The 17362-nt window shown below is 39.1% G+C and overlaps 1 protein-coding gene across 1 annotated transcript in view; it reads right to left on the bottom strand.

Annotated features, from left to right (window-relative positions):
* Nucleotides 1–506: 506 nt before the first annotated feature.
* Nucleotides 507–17362, bottom strand: part of LOC104269287 (ras-related protein Rab-10-like) — a gene marked incomplete at both ends in the record, with an annotated part of 29666 nt that continues 12810 nt past the window's right edge. Inside the window, 2 exons of the mRNA XM_009869818.1 lie at nt 507–572; nt 16478–16579. Coding sequence (XP_009868120.1) covers nt 507–572; nt 16478–16579 — 168 coding nt within the window. The remainder of the gene's footprint in view (nt 573–16477; nt 16580–17362) is intronic.

The following is a 17362-nucleotide window of genomic DNA, read 5'->3' as shown; positions in this document are numbered from 1 at the left end:
AAAGGGGACGGAGACCCGTGAGCTGACGTTTACAGCTGGCACACTAAACGTCTCCCGTTGCTTATCGAAAGCAATTCTGAGCGAGCGGGTCTTTGCGCTATGTAATTTTGCCTCTGAAATTCATCCTACGTTAAAAAAAAAATAATCCAGTGAGATGACGACCTTGGTTATGTATCTGTTAATTTCACCGTGGATGGGTATTTAAAAGGTGAAGAGTAGTGCACAGAAGTTAGGGGAAAATCTCTGACTCGCTTCTCTCATTGCTGCACGTGCCAGTATTACGTGTATGGAGCATTCGAGGGCCTTCGCAGGAAAATTTAAAGCCACTACCAGCTCTCCTTTCAAAGTGGCTTAGTGATAAAGCCCCACATGATCTTTGTAATGTATTTTATTAAATAGTCTCATTTTTTTATGCATTTTTATCTCCAGACTGCTAGACTGCAGAAATTCTGGGAAATTAAACCAGAAAAACTAATTCCTGGGCCGTTGCACTGTATTGCGCTTACCTTGTTCGCTTTCATGTCAGAACTGTCTATTTTATTGCAATAACCTTGGCTACCTTTAACGGGGTACTGTTGACGAGAAACATAGATGTGATTTGTAAAACAACTGAAAACACCTACAGCTAACACCTCTCTCCAGGCTCCGTCCTCCCTCAGCATCGATTGTTGGGGCCGCTGGGGATGGCAGCGCTCAGGGCACAGCTGTGGGACGACCGTGTGTCTCTTTTGCCCCTTGCCTTTCCTCACCGCCGGGTGATGGGGCAGCCACCGCTACTGCTGCCTTTGGAGCTGCTGGTGCCAGCAGCACTGCCCGCACACGTGCTCTTGAGGGACAGACACGCTCTTGTTCCTGCTCTGCCGCAAGCAGAGGCTGGGACTTCATCCACGTTTTCCAAGATGAAACGAAGAGCACGGAAGCACAGAGGGTTACAGAAAAGGCAAGTTATCCTGCTTTAAATGGAGCTCGGTGGGTTTGAACCTCATCCTGATGTGGGTCTGTCCTGTAGCTACACAGTTTGGCACCAAGATTTCTCAGCACTATGAAAACCATCCTTCTCTACGCTCAGTCATGCTGCTGTTAGATCCTACCTACCAGAATAGTTAGCTTTAAAAATATGACAGGTTTTGTCTTTTTTTTGTGTGCTTCTTTTTTATAAAGTTCAGCAAACACTTTGAACAACTTAAGTGAATTAAGCTATTGAAGTGCAAAGTAATATAATAGCTAAAAGCGTTATAGTTGAAATACAGAAAGCAAAAGCATGGGTTTAATTCATTCAGGTTTGACTAGGTTATTGAGTGTGGTGTATAAGGCAAAGCAGATCAGGTCAGACTAGGATTCTCTGGAACCTGAAGCACTAGTCTGTCAAGAATTGCTTTTAAATACTATCCTGGGTACCATTAATTCCAGGATAGATTCTGTCTCACAGCAGCATATGCTCCTCTGAGACATTGTACACTTCTGCTGTCTGGGAGGAAATGTGTCTTTCACACAGAAATAGTTACTGCTGATGTTTCTTTAAAGATTTTTCTTGTTCTTCAGATAGTTTCAGATGTCCTACAGCTTTTAAGTCTGTCTTCATATAATTGTGTTTGTGTTCTCTCCAACCAGTGGAAACCCAACCCACTCTTACCCATCCTACTGGTAAAAGATGCTTTTTAAAAAAAAAACGTAACTTTTAGATACTATCTACAGTCATTCAGTTATTTTAGACATCATAAAACTTACTAGTATTTAAATGTCTTGCTTGGAGCTCTTATAGTGACTTTGTTATGTATCCTAGCTCAACCTCCTTGAAATATATTCTAGTATCACATATACAGTATTCAAATCACCAGCGTATATGAATCTCAGACAGTTTCTCCTTTTAACTGCACCCTAGGCATAATTAACACTTCAGATATAATAATTTCTCTGATGTCTAGCAATGCCTTAGTCCCTTAGTGTAATCTCTTACTAGGGCCTCCTCCTGGAGCAAAATGCTAACGAAGCCATTGGACCTCGAGAGGAATCCCTGTGAGCAAAGCTACTCCAGGACCAGGGCCTTAGCTACATAACATCTTATTTTTTGTGTATATGCATTTCAGGGGGCACTCAGAGACAGCCTTTACGTATCAACAGCATATTGTCACCATAAAACCATAAGCAGTGGCAGGGAGACTCAGAATAATTGCTCTAATTATTCTTAAATGCATTTTGAATTGACTTTCAGGTTGATTTCACAACACATTCATGCAGCAGTCTGCAAAATCTCTAGTATATTTTTATTCCATTGCAAATAAAATGATTTTCAAAGCATTTCAAATCATCATCAGTTCATATCTATGCTAACATTTGAATCAGAGATGTTAAACTGATTTTAGTATGAATCTGGTAACATGCTTTACACTGTAACATGTATACATCAAACGAAACTCTGAGCCTTATGCAGTAAGTCTCATGTGAAGCCGTAACAGCCAGTATTTCTTTAAAAAAACCCATGAATTTTCATTCTTTCTTCCTACGTGTGATTTGCCTTTATATCAAAGGCCTGATTTCCATAATAAATACTTACAAGTCCAGTGGGAATCAACAGGAAATGCAGTGATCATTTCAGAATCAGATCCTAAACACCCACCTTCCTCTGAGGTGAGGGGGAAGGGGGAAGAGAACAGTGCATTTGATATAGCTGATGTCTGTGCATCTCATTTTTTGAAAGAGAACACTATTTCTGTCTCGCTGGCAAAATCCAAGCAATCTCTGCTCATGCAAGGTATTCAAAAGAGATCTGAGGGTCTGGTGTGAACATTCATCTTTTACCTTCTATGTCACCGTGAGAGGTGTGTCCTTCTTTTTCCAGACAAATCCCTTATTTAACCTTTATTTACCCTAAAAATTCTATCTGTGGGAATTTGTGGACACTATCATCCAGCCAGCTTTGGAAGGAACTAAAGGAAGACAGTGCTCTCATCTTACACCCTATTTTCTAGTTGGGCAAAACACCCCCAGACATAGTGTTAACAGATTTGTGGAAGGTTTGAATGCAGACCACAATGCATATGCTTAGAAGAGGGCAGTTGTTTAGCTCCAGGAGAGCAAAATATGCGAAAAAGAGAGCACTCACGGTGCCTGGAGTGTTCGGTGAAGCACGGTGCATCAGCTTGCTAGGGGTGAAGCATCCTGCAAACACTGCATGGGAAGCTAAGTATTTGTGTGTCCTTATCTAAGGTGGCCCCATGACTGGATCATACACCTAAGGCGCAAGCAGAGAGAACCCTGCGAGAAGGAAAAATGTACAGGAGAAATTCCTGTATTTGAAGTTTCGATTAGCTATACAGGGAAGAAATTAAAATTATGAATCAGTCTGGCCCTCTTTTATCTATTTTCATTGTTAGGAAGAGGAAAAGGAACTAAACGGAGACTTAAACTCAGAGAATTAGTAGCTGGACTTCTGCGCGTTCGGGATGACTTAAAGTTTGTACAAGATCCACTGCTGAAGGTAAAGCTGTAGAATTTGATCTAAATAGAGGAAAGAGAGGAAGTGAAATAAAGACTAACTTGACTTAATTGTAAGATCCTGTAAGAAAACAGTAACTAGGGTCATATTACTAAATTATCAGTAAATGTATGGGCTATGTAGGGACAAAGCCAGAAAGAAAAGTTCCCAAAATGTTAGAAAATTGGACTGAAAAGATAGCAAGGATGTTGGAAAGATGCACAGTTAGAAGATCAAGGAAAAAAATGGTCTGTTGTTCCACAGCTGGGTAATCTATTCAATCATCACCTAATGACTGGTGATGCTGAGATGCTAGTATCCTTGATGCCTTTTATAACCTCAGTCTTCAAGTTAAGAATTGATCTTCAATTGAAGATGTGATTTCACTACTAGCACCACTGACAAAAGTCTAAGAGCTTAGACTAGAAAAATGAAGAAATAGACTGGAAAATAATTTGGAGTCAGAGATTTTTGGATAGACCGGACCTGATGAAGCTCTCTTAGGGTTCAAGCAATGTTCGAGCTGCTACTGATTATCTCCAAGGATCAACAGAGAATGAGTGAGGTTCCAGAAAAAAGGATTGCATCTCTCTCAAAAGGTGTAAGGAAAGAGCTCTACAAACTAGTTGGCTCAATTTCTACTTGAAAAACCCCAACCAAAGAAGACGACTTCAACATGTAATCCAACCACTTGCATGAATCTAGAAAGTAAAGATATGAAAGTAACAGGATGGGTTTGTCAGAACACATAATACCAGGTCAATCAAGTCTGCTTCTGTCAGATGATAACAGGCTGGGTGGATAGGGTAGAAAGACTGAGTGCCACGGGATTTCATATAACGTGCTCTTAACCAAAAAATACATTCTAAACATGTATATAAAATGAGTGCAAAATTATATGGAAATATTAGTACTCCCAAGCTGAGCAAGGATTTCACTGAGACTTGCCCTGGACCCAGAAGTATCTCTTCAGTACTTTCATCAACGTCTTCGATGACTGAACAGAGTACACTTACATTTGGAGACCGCATCTACAGGAAGAGGCTCCAACTATGCTGGAGCACAGCATTGCGATTCAGAAGGATCCTGGCAGACTGGAGAAACTGAAATGCCACCGATTAAGGAGAAACAGAAGCTTTTACATGTACAAAGGAATAATGAGCTACACAAGTGTGTATCAGAATAAAAAGGCAGTTCTTCAGGAAAGAGATTATGGATCATGAGTGGTGCAAGGCTGCATTAGGCTGCATCTTTTTTTTTAGGAATGCATAAATAGAGGTATCATAAATAAGATAAAAAATTTTAATCTATCCAACTATTATTATTAAAACTGGAATAATCTGCTCAGATTTTAAGTCTATACTCCAGGATAGTTGAGAACCAACTCAAAAACATCAAAAGGAGACAAAAAAGGTAAAGCATTCTGAAAATCCAAGCCACAAGGAAAAGTAGATGAGACAGCAGTTCTCTGGCCTTAAGAGAAGCGAGAGGGCAGGCAGAGGTTTTCACCTACATGAAGAGGAAAGGAGGAACCTGCTTCCCATGTGTACCAGTCAGGCTAGCTATGAGGAAACTTCCTGCTTGCCAAACCAGTTAAGTAAGGGCTGTATGTCACTTAGAGAGACTGTGGAATCTCTCTCCATCGCTGCAGGCCTCTAAACATCTTCCGGCAGTACAGCAAGGACAGCTGATCTAAGGCTGAGGTAAGACGGGGACCTAGACAGCCTCACAAAATCCCCCCCAGCACTATTTCCTTGCTCTGCTATGGCTCTAACCCAGGCAGAGATTATCCCTTGTTCCTTGTTTTCAGATTTTGCTCTAAACATTCACTTAAGTGACTGGCTACAACGAGTGCTCGGGAGCGGCTGTAAATATCTTGCCCTCCCCATCCTTTCGCACCCCTCCTGCATGCCCGGCGGCCCAGGAACCCAGCAGCATGCTCAGGCATGTTGGGACCCATGTGCTTCAGAGAGCATTTTCCAGTTGAGCTCACTATCTCAATATCAAATTTAATAATAATTTGGTACTACTATGACAATCTGCAAACAGCCCTCAGAGAAGAAGCAGGCGTATTTCAGGAGGGTAGTGACATTCCAGAGCAGTAACCCAGTGTGGAGTTAGTTACTCTGGACATGCTGGGGTAACTCACAACAGAATTTTGCACAGTAGTAAAACAAATAAATTTAATAATCAACAAGAACCACATCTCCCAGGAAAATAAAATAAAATGTCAATATAACCACCAGAATTGTTCAGATTTCCCAATATGTGTTTGCTTTGTGTGTGTCCTGCAGGTTTGATTTGTGTAAAGAAATTGGCATCCTGATTCTGCTCTTATTTAAATTTAAATAAAATTTGATATCCTCCACTGAAATTAAAGATATTAGTATAAATAAAGATATCAGTATAAAACAGATCTAAATTAGCAGAATCAGATACTTGATGTATTTATAGTTTAAGAAAATAACAAATATCTCACAATATCAAACAAACATGGCACATCCTTTTAATATTGTGATCATTTACGACAAAAGGAACATCTGAAAATGCGGGTATGCTGCTAACACCTGTGTGAATTATTTTATAGAACATTAAATGTTTCTAATAACAAGATAATTATGACTGGATGCATTCTGTCGTTTCCTGTTTTCTACCTTCTAAGGAAGATTCAGTAACATACGGATTTTATATACGGCTTATTCTTTTCTCTCAGCCCTCACCTTTGCAGCCTTCCTGTCCAAGGGTATTCTGTACTACATATGTATCTGAAATGGACATAAAAGAAACAAAGCCAAAAATTTCCAGAAAACTATCTTAGGGGACTGCAGTAAGTATCAGCTACTTGAAGAGATGATATCTGGGGGACAGCATATATGATTTCATATATCAGAAGATCGTCTTTATGCTGATGTCAATGTCCATTACAAATCTGGTATGAGTATCACAGAAGAAAAAAAGTCAAGGTTTTCTTTTTTAATAAGAAAAAATTAGTACACTTAGATTTCATTTCTGCAAATATTTGTATGCAAATGCAGTCATCCTGTGACGCATCTAATAACTCCAAAATCAGATAATTGTTTTAACTTCACATTAAAAATATGAAAATATAATACATGCATATCAAAACATTTGGCAATGAAGTCTGTGTAATACAAAGGATGCCTAAATGGTGTGCTTTGGGATTACAGGCTCACTTTTAAAATCTTGTATGTTCCCTTGCAATCGTTAATATTTTCTTAAAACAAAATGGAATAAGAAATAATATTTCAGAATGCACAGCAGGTTCTCTTCTTACTTTCATTTAGAGTCACAATATCTAAGTCATGGACTACACAGGATTTCTGTAAAACAAACAAAAGCAAACAATTCAGATAACTAGAACACAACAGTTGAAAAGCTTGAATTTTCACATATTTCAATATGTAAAAGATTTGGTGGGGTCACTGGATATATATTTCCTTTGAATATATACTTGTTGACTGCACCAGTTTTCACTAATTTGCAGTTAAATGCACTAAATCTTTGACATATTGAAGCATGGGGTGCAAAACTCCAGCTGAAAGTAATAGGGAAGTATGGAACATCAATATTCATTTAAAAAGACACAGGCTATTAATTGTTATAAAGGACGTTAACTAGGTTTGTGTAATTCACTAAAATTCTCTATTTCCTTGCCTCTAACAACCAGGAATACCCCCAAATGGCAGCAACTCAGTCTTTATCAACGTAAACTATCAAAGTAGCACTCTGCCCTTGTAAAACATTTATGTACCAATTGCAAAAGCAGATTTAAAAAAAAAAAAAAAAATCAGCAAACTCGAGACTCTTCCTTTCAGCAATAAACTCAACTGGATAATTAGCGTCGACCAGAGAAACAATCAAACCCAGTTGTGCAATACAGTACTAGTCTATGTTGCAATCTTGTACTCTAAAACTATGAACACTGAACCCTGAACTCACAAAGACAGGGAGAATATTGTCACATGCCTAGGAAAAAGAAGTGTCCTAACTTCTCTACTTGCCATTCTCCTGCCTGCTTCTTGGCAAGTTCACCAAGTTATGTCACGATACACAGAGAAGTAAGCGCAACCGTTGGATTCACCACATTCCTCTCCCAACCCAAATCCAACAGCCATAAACAACCGTTTCTGACAATAAAAAGATGCTTCCAGAGAGGACAGCTATCTAAGCTGGAATCCATGAAACTCAAAGCACAGGATAAAAAAAGGAAGAGAGAAAAGGTGGCACCCTATAGTACAATGCTAGAAGTTACATATTCAAATGTTACAGGGTGGCTGAACACTGACTACATCCAGAAAGGTTCACCTAAATTGTTTAGCTGAATCAAAACAAGGGGAAAATAAAAGGTTTGCCCATGTTACAGTAAGCCTGATGCCTCTTTGGCTGAGAATATTTAACACTACCTAAAATTCTGGGGAAGCAGCGTGATTTTGTTTCTTTTTTTTCCTTCTGTAGCCATAGTTTTAGCTCTTTGAGAGCACTGGCTGCCCAGTGCCAGGACCATCCCCATGAAGAGAGCAGTTAAGCCTGATTCCTTCCAGGGAGGCTGCCACAGTGTGTGCTGCTGGGGGAGAAGATGAAACACCTGGGAAAGGACGAGAAGTGATGGAAACAGGCAGGAGCAGAGGGCAGGAAAGGTACCGTAGTGTCTAAACCTCAGGACGGATGCCAAAGCTGTCATCAATTAAATTATTAAAGCTTACTGTTCTGACGCTAGGGTACTGGAAGACCTTGACTTAACAATTTTAGGACCTGCTTGTCATTAGTCACATGTAAATCATGTATGAAGAAATGCAGCATGTGCACTTTCACTTGTTTTTTGTTGGAGTGACAAGTACCAACAGACATAACATTTTCATTACCCTTGAGAGTTTGCACAAATTCCAACATACAGCTTCATAACTTTTTATTTATTTTTTACACAGTTGTGTAATGTGCTTGAGAACAGGTATTAGCCATTACAATTTCTGCTAGATGGAGACAGTATTTGAGGGTCTTCATTAATAAACAGTAAATGTAAAGTATGAAGACCTTTTAAAAGAGGAAGCAAGGCAAAATCAAAAGTACACAACTATAACCTTATCATCTATAACCTTATCATCTCAAGGAACAAGACACCACTCTGGTTTAGAGATAAGATTCTGAGGGAATACAAACACCATACTTTGGAAGATAATGGTACAATAAGAAATTTTAATTCACTCTACTGAGACCAAGAAATAACACTGAACATTGATTATTGTGGACATAAACTAAGTAGTTTTTGTTTCACCCCTGCTTCTCCTTTAGAAGGAAAAAAAAATAAGTCTAAGAAGTAAAAGAATTCTAGAAAAATCCCTGTTTTAACAATTTGAGAATTCAGGTCTCACTTAACTTTCGGGGAAAAAAGTAATTTGAAAGTATTGCAGATTATATCTAACTTCATTCTTTCAGTTAAAGGGGAAAAACTTGGACATTCCTTAAACACTGACAATGCTTATTTGCAAATATTTTACTTCTTAATAGCCCTTTTGGGTGGCAAGTAAGCTGTTCATGTATCCTTACCAAGAATCCTCAGTATTAAAAGTAATTAAGAATGGTGAAACCTATTTGATAATGAAATCACAGAATGTCAGGGCTTGGAAGGGACCTCAAAAGATCATCTAGTCCAGCCCCCCTGCCAGAGCAGGATCACCTACAGTAGGTCACACAGGAATGTGTCCAGGTGGGTTTTGAATGTCTCCAGAGAAGGAGACTCCACACCCTCCCTGGGCAGCCTGTGCCAGGGCTCTGTCACGCTCACAGTGAAAAAGTTTTTTCTAATATTTTTGTGGAACCTCCTATGTTCCAGCTTGAACGCATGAAATGATTCATATAAATGTGTAAAATCATTATCCAGCAGTTCGTCAACAAATTAGCCAGAACAGAAAGACAAGAGCCTCCTCCACACATAAGTAAGTGGTAGTAGTTTGTTTTAAAAGCCAGTCAGAAGTTGAGGGCTTTATGAATCGTTTCAGCTTGATAAGCCTATTCCATATAGACTATCTGGCAAGCAAATAAGGACTTAGGATTCATTTAAGCAACAGACACATCTAAAAAGTGCACATTCATAACTTGAAGAGATATGACGAGTCCTGCATAAAGTGCTTGAAGGAATGATCGAGCAATCCCATGTAGTGCTCAACTGCAGCCAAGCCTCAGAAGAGGTGGGGCACCCTCCTCCCTCAAAATTAGAGCAGGGAGGTATGCAAATCTCTCCCACCTGCGAGAACAAGGCAGGCAGCATTCCTTCACCAGGGCTCCCTGAACACTAACACTTTCAGATTGCATATCAGCCCAGCCTGTTGGAACTCACTCCTCGACAAGCCAGTAAACAAACAGGAGAAAACTGTGAAAACATGAGAAGAACCGAAATGGTTCTTCATGAGAACTTGAGAAACTCAAGTTCCCACTTAAGCGTCTTGGGTAAAGTGGGGTTTTGAAAGTGACGCCACAGATACTGCTCCACCTTGCAGGGATTTTAGCAAGACATTGAAACTTCCTGCTATCAAATACTGGTTTTTCCTGTTAAGTAGCACAGCAGGCATGTCTCACTAAGAGGCAAGCATCTGTTTAAATTGGTTTTAAGCTTCCTGCAGAATCAGTGTAAAAAAATCAGTCAGGATGAACAAACAGGTCTCCACAGCCGACTGTCTCTTCCCCAGCTCTAAGCAGAGTTTGTATCACTGGTGTGCAATAGATACCTAACTTGTAGTCACAGGAATTGTGACAAGATGGCTGAGATTTTAACTTTTTCTTTTTTTTTTTCTGATCAGGGAGAGTTAAGCTGGTATAAAAGGAGAAATATCATAAAAAATAGTGAATCTTTTTGAATGATTTCTAATGGAGTAAATTTATAAATCTCAAAAATGTTGAGGCTGGAACTTTAAGATCATCAAGTCCAACCATTACCTAGCAATGCCAGGTCCACCACTAAACCATATTCCTAAGCACCACATCTACATGTCTTTTAAATATCTCCAGGGATGGTGACTCTACCATGGCCCTGGGCAGCCTGTTCCAGTGCCTGACAACCCTTTACATGAAGAAGTTCCTCTTAATACCCAAACTAAACCTCCCTTGGTGCAACTTGAGGCCACTTCCTCTCATCCTATCACTGGCTATCAGGGAGAAGAGATGGACCCCCAACTCACTACAACCTCCTTTCAGGTAGTTGTAGAGAGCGATAAGGTCTCCCCTCAGCCTCCTTTTCCCCAGTTCCCTCAGCTGCTCCTCATAAGACTTGTTCTTGAGACCCTTCACCAGCTTCCTTGTTCATCTTTGGACACACTCCAGCTGTCCTTTCTTTGCTGGAAAACTGCTCAGATTAGCAGTGTCACACCAAGTTGGATTCACCTACTCTGGCACCACTTCTTGGTATTCTGATACTACTTTAGTTATTTTGGAGGTAGAGTTCCCAATGCGCCCAGTCAAAGGCAGACCTGGAGTGCCTGTAGGAAAAATATAGGCTTTAGAAAAACAAGCAGAAGGGACTATAACTGAAGGTCCTATTATTTATAACTTCTTCAAATTCCAGGGAGTTCTATTCTCTCTCATGACAAAATGATCATAGTTACTGATCGCAGTAATTTTGTTTATATTTAACAGTGGTAGTTGACAAAGATCAGCAAAGCATGGCAGAGAATCTGCGACAACCAAGTTCATGTGGCTTCCACACCTGAACTACCAGTACAGAGAGCCCAGTTATTAAGATCAGTCCAGACATTTTCTTGACCTGTATTTTCCCCCATATTCTGAAACTCCAGGGTTGAAATTGTTTGTTCAAAATGCACGACTGTCCTCTCACAAGAAGGCAGGACAGGGCACACACAGTATCATGCAAGAGCTAGGGATATTTTAACAGGAACAACAGCCAGTGGGGGGATAGGCAGAGGAGCAGGACTGGGTACAGGCTCAGGCACAGCAGAATCTACCTGCTGCAGAATATCTTCCTCAAGAAATGGAAATGAAGTCCTTGCTCTCATATCCTACTGTTCCACAATGTCTAAAACCCACTGGTAAAGTGTGGGTCTCTATCTCCCTCTTCTGTTAATACCACGGATATGGTTACAATGTCATACTGCAATTATTATTTCCCAAACTTAAGAAGACAGCTGCAGTGTTGCTCGAATGTTCTCAACCCTACAGATCATCTATTTAAGGATTAATATATTTCCACCTCAAACCCCCTATTTAAGAGAGCAATCAGGCTTCAAAGTTAAGATCTTGCAGAAGCAGCAAATGCCAGAAGTAAGTCAAGTATGTAACATTCCTTTGGCCTCCTGGAGTTTAATTTATTTAACTTTAATCACATGAAACCATAAAGGCTGATATATGGAGTCTTCTATAATAAATGGAGAGAGAAAGGCAACTCCAGAACACAATTTTATCCTAAAAAGATGTATCTCTTTAAATTGAATAGAGATGATTCCAGACAACCACACGAGACTAGTTGTGGAAATTTTAGCTGGATAAAGTTGCACGCCCTGTACTCAAATATTATGATTAAGTTTTGATTTACATGACCTAATTATATGCTACCATTGCCAGAAGACTATCTAGCTCATTCAATGTCCATAAAAGACTTTTTTATTTTTTATAATGTAGTAAAATTATGCCCTACATAGTTACACTAGCACTAAGTGAGTTGGTACTCTTTGCTTTAATTCCTGTAGCTTGGTTCCCATGTGTGCAACACTGATTATACTATGTAACATTACTAAGAAGTTTATGAAGATAAAAATCTAAAATAGATCTCAAATACAGCACTACGAGCGTTATGAAAAAACCTCATGAAGAAACTAATATTCTGCGGTCAGTACAAGATAAATAAAGGGCAAATAAAGCCTGGGGCTCCATGCATGACTGGGGATAATAAAGAAATACTGAATGTGCACTGCTGGAGACACAAGGATCTTTTGGAAAATCTAACAATCCCATGAACCTTGGAAATAATGAAATCCTATTTCTTATGGATTTGGGCCTTGCAGTGAATTCAATTTGATTTCTGTAATGCAAGCTCCAGCTGGAGTGGCTGGCTGAAACATTTTTCTGTCTCTCAGTTTAGTCATCTTTGTCTAATACTGCATTCACTAATGCTGGAGACTTTCCTTCTGCAAATACTCTGCCTCTCCTCTACCCAGCACTTCATCTTCAAGGAACTCCTTGGAAATTTCATTTTCTTTTAGTTTGACCTGTCAAATTTGTTTAAGATGAGCTAGCAAGTTTCAAAGGTGTTTTAGGAGCAAAGGAATGGGCCACACAGTGTCAACTCAAAAATCTTGTTGCCATAGAAGAGGAAGGTAAAGATATCAAGGAAGGACAGAACTGAGGCCTGCTACTTCTGAACATTCCTCTCAAACAACATCCAGCTGCTAAATATTAAATGTTACTCTCGAAAGCACAGGGAAAGTTCTTAAATGGATTTTAACTGTTGTCTGCTCAGCAGATATATGTTTATTTAATATTATATTAAGAAAATCTTAGTAGTCAGTCACTCTTGGGAGGTAGGCAGAGTGTAAGTTTTGGTTAGTTTTATAATAGTATTCGGAAAACAGCAAAAACTGGGGTTTTTTGTTTTTCTTGATAGTTTCTCTCCTTTTGCTCCTAGTTCAGAAAAATACCAACCACCACACCCACAAAGACAGAAATACAAAGGCTTGTAGTAGTCTTTAAAAAAGCTAGTTGAGAAAAGTACTGCTTGTCAGCCATGAAATCAAACAACATCAAAATGCAAATACAAACTGTGTTCTGGGTGGTATCTTTTGGTTTTGGTTGGGTTTTGAGGACTGACTCACAAGTACAAATAGCTCACTGGTAACCAAAAGCATTGTTAAGGAACAGCTGCCATGTATTAATGAACAGGTTCAGGCATATCTGAGACTCATAAGAATTGTGAATAAATAAAATACTGTTGTTATTTGTCAGCGTGTCTAAGCAAACCTCTGGAATCCGATGTGTCGTTGACTTTCATTTCCACTGCACCCTCTTCAAAACAATCAAATCAGTTACTAATACCCGACTGGTTGAAAATCCTGAGTTCTCAAAAACATAGCATGATTCCTTTGCTGTTACCAATGTAGGCTGTCAGATAATACCTGATTGTTTTAATGAGGATACCCATGTAATTTAGAGCTGCAGTACTGAGAGCCAGCATAGAATGGCTGAGATGATAAATATCCAAAAGGTCAAGCAGTGCTTTAGTTATCTGAATTGCTGGGATACAAAAGTCTTCTCTCTCCCTTAAGCCCAGTACAAATAAAAGCACAAAAGGAGAGCTAGGAAAAAGCAGCACAAAATAACAGCAATACAAACTTGCTTTATTTTATTTTTTCTCTCAGTCCTCCACTGAACCACAACTTGCTCTAAACTGCAAGAGAATCAAGAAACTCTTTACTTCTGTATGAGGTCTATAACTCCAGACACTGATTTTCCTCATCTATGAGCGTGTTTTCTGTAGATTTAGTTAATAAAGAAATGCCCATAGTAGATGGTGAACAAGAGTACATATAAAAAAATCCTCATTTTCCTCAGATTAATACAGCCTACTGCAATGCATCTGAAAATGGTTTACAGCCTGCCTACCTATCTTGCTTCTGAATGACCTCCACACACTTTCCAACAGCATGGCCATAATAGATTTTTCTAGGGAGTTCCTTAAAATGAGTTTCCTCTGTGGGACTGGTACAGTAATGACACGCTTCCACTGCAGCAGCTCATCAGTCTGGGGCAGGGGGTCCCACTGCAGAAGTAAGGGAGGCCCGATACCCGGCTGCCTCAGACATAGGTGTCTTTGGCCAAAACACTGTGCCAAGCCGTATCTCCTTTTTACAATCAGCAAGTACATATTTTACCACAACAGAATGGATGTATGACTGAAGTCATCTCAGACTAGCATCTATCATGTCATTTTTCACAGCTACTAGTCACACTTCCTACCATGTTTTCCCTTCTCCAAAATTTCATCAGTTAGAGGAAGTTAAAATTCAAGTACTATGTTCAGATTTCACAGTTTTGTGAACAAGCAAATTATTTTGTTGAACCTGAAAACCATGATGAAACTGTATGGTAGATTTATATTTTTTTTTTGACTGAACTCTTTCTTATCAGGCCAGTGGCAAAAACAAGTGGGCTAGTAGAGTCCTTATTTAAATCAACAAATGCACTTCACTAAAAATGGCAAATTTTACACCGAAGTCATGGTACGTGATGCCCCATCAGGGATTGAAAGCACTTCTAGATAAGCTGAAATGTTGCTATAGACAAACGCAACAAATTCCCGTGGATCTATTTTCCAAACACATGTGCATGCATGCAGAGTCCACAACTGTATTCTCAGGCAGTTCTAATTAAAGCCAGGCAACGGTGTAACATTTTCAACATGGTCTGAATTTGTTTGTGTGTCCACACTGCAAAACCCATGAATTTTCATGAAGTAGGAATACTAAAGTTCCACTTTAATAAGTGTAGGCAATCTTAATGTGAGAAATAGCCAAACATCCTTTCTGCACGCTGCAGAGTCTTCTCAGATCTTGCCCCATCACACTGCGCAGAAATGCTCGCCTCACACATATTTATCTTTGCAGCAGTTATGATCATAGCTATTGTTTTGCAGCTTTCACGCTTCATTCTAGTAAATATATTGTCTATTTACAATAGACAACGTCTTCTTCATTTACAAGAAAATCAGAGTTATCTTATTTGAGACAGTTGAGTGTGGCGCTAACAACGCATAGGTCGCGGGTTCGATTCCTGTTCGGTCCCCATGTATTGCCTGATCTAGTCGAGAGGTGGCGTCCCTGGCGACAGGGAGACTGGATTAAATGATCTCTAAGGTCCCTTCCAGCCTAGGCCATTCTATGATTCTATGATTCTATGATTCTATGATTCTATGATTCTATGATTCTATTCAAGGATCTGCCACTATCCTGTTCTGACTGTTGAGTTGCTGAGCTTCATTTTCATGCTAAAGGAATCGAAAGTGCTTTTTTTCCTCCCTCAAAATAACCAACTACAGCTTGTGTTATTGTATAATAAAACAGGACCTCGATTTAGGAACAGTCCAACCCTGAGCCATTATTCTGACTGTCCCCTATGGCTACTTAATCAAAACACTGCAACTTGTGACTTTGTCAGTAATTTTGCTCATTTATCTTTATTATGACTTCAAAAGTATTCAGAATGGAAGGTTAGTTTTGTATAACTAATATTGGTGATGAATGGCAATGATAATGCATTGCATGAAGAACATCCATTAATGTCTAAAATAATATTCTACTGTCTAAAAATAAATTGCAATGCAAAACATTTTCAGAGCTAATTAACAGTAATTCAGTTTTACAAAAGTATTGCATCTCTGAGGAGTTAGGACCTTTAAGCCAGCACATTCAAGGTAGTTAGAGATGCTGACTCTGGCAGCTACGATATTGATTCTGCCACTAATTAACTCAAATCTTTGGGTCCTAATAACTTCAAAAGCACTAATGTAAATCATCCAAACAAACAGCCGTGAACTTTGGATAAAACATTTGATTGCTGAACATAAATAGTCCACTCACTCTATCGGCATGCAGCATCTTCAGAGCGTGCGCATTCTGCAGAAACCTACAGGAAAAAGGAAACTTCCTGGCACAGAAGTGGAAATACTCTCAAGCTGTTAAGCTCTCTTTTGAAGAAAAGCACTGCAAGTAAAGCCACAAGTGCAGTTTTCCTGAATTTTCACCTCCACTCTGAACTGTATTTTACCTGCTTCTCTCTTCTGTTGTTCCCTTTTCCCACAATTCTTCTACCCCATGTTCCTCCTCTGCATGCCGACAGCTACCGAATCCCTCCAAAATACTAACTCCATAATGCAAAACTAGCACTGCCTGTGCTTTGCTAAACATCTTCTGCATTTACAACGTTGTTTACCCAATCTGTCAAGAAAAGTTTCCCATTTTCTTTCTACTCAGACAAGGAGCCTACCTTTTCCAGTATCTCCTGAGTCAAAACTGAGAATGCATCCTCAATGTTCACATTGTCTTTAGCACTGGTTTCATAAAAGGGTACTCCATGTTCCCAAGCAAGCTGAAAAACAAATGCAGGCAATGGGATAAACAGTCTTTAGGAAAATAATCACTTCCTAATACTAATAGCAAGAGATATAGATGTGCTCTGACAGCTTCTAACATGCTACATAAGCACAAATTAAGTAAATGTCAGCTTAGTAAAGGACTACATATTAATCCTTAATTTATAATTTCAGGTAACTTTTAAAAACATTTCTTTTTAAATTTGTGCATTTTCAAAGCAGCTCTTCTAACTTATCTTTATTTGTAAATAAGAAGAATAAATTCTAGTAGGTCTGTTCTAAATGTTTTGATTTATTTGGAAAACAACTGTTTCCTAGGCAGATATTTAGAGGAAACTAACAAAGTGCCTGCAGAAAAGTAGAGATTTCAAAAACTGTAGAAAAAGAGGCGTGATGAAATATAAAAAAAAGACACTTCTTTTTACTAGAGAGAAGCACAGCAATAACACAATCATACAATACCAGGTTAGAAGAGACCTCAAAGATTATCTAGTCCAACCCTTTAAGGTAAAAGAAATACAGTTTAAATGAGATGGCTCAGCACCCTGTCAAGCTGAGCCTTAAAACTGTCAAGGCAGGCAAAGAGGTACGTATGTGAAAATATATTATGGTAACAGAAGAGATCAAATACTTGGAAGAACAAAGCAGCATACACTTCGCATTTGTCTATTTTATTTAATTTAATTTACTTATGATTTATCCTTTCCAGGGTACTTCTCTTACAAATAGCTTAGAGACATGCTGGCACAAGGGAAAAAATAAAACAAAACACAACAAAA

Source organism: Apaloderma vittatum, unplaced genomic scaffold (genome assembly GCF_000703405.1).
Source record: "Apaloderma vittatum isolate BGI_N311 unplaced genomic scaffold, ASM70340v1 scaffold38445, whole genome shotgun sequence".
Classification (NCBI taxonomy): Eukaryota; Metazoa; Chordata; class Aves; order Trogoniformes; family Trogonidae; genus Apaloderma; species Apaloderma vittatum.
Note: the sequence above shows the minus strand (reverse complement) of the source record. Positions and strands in the feature narration are given on the sequence as shown.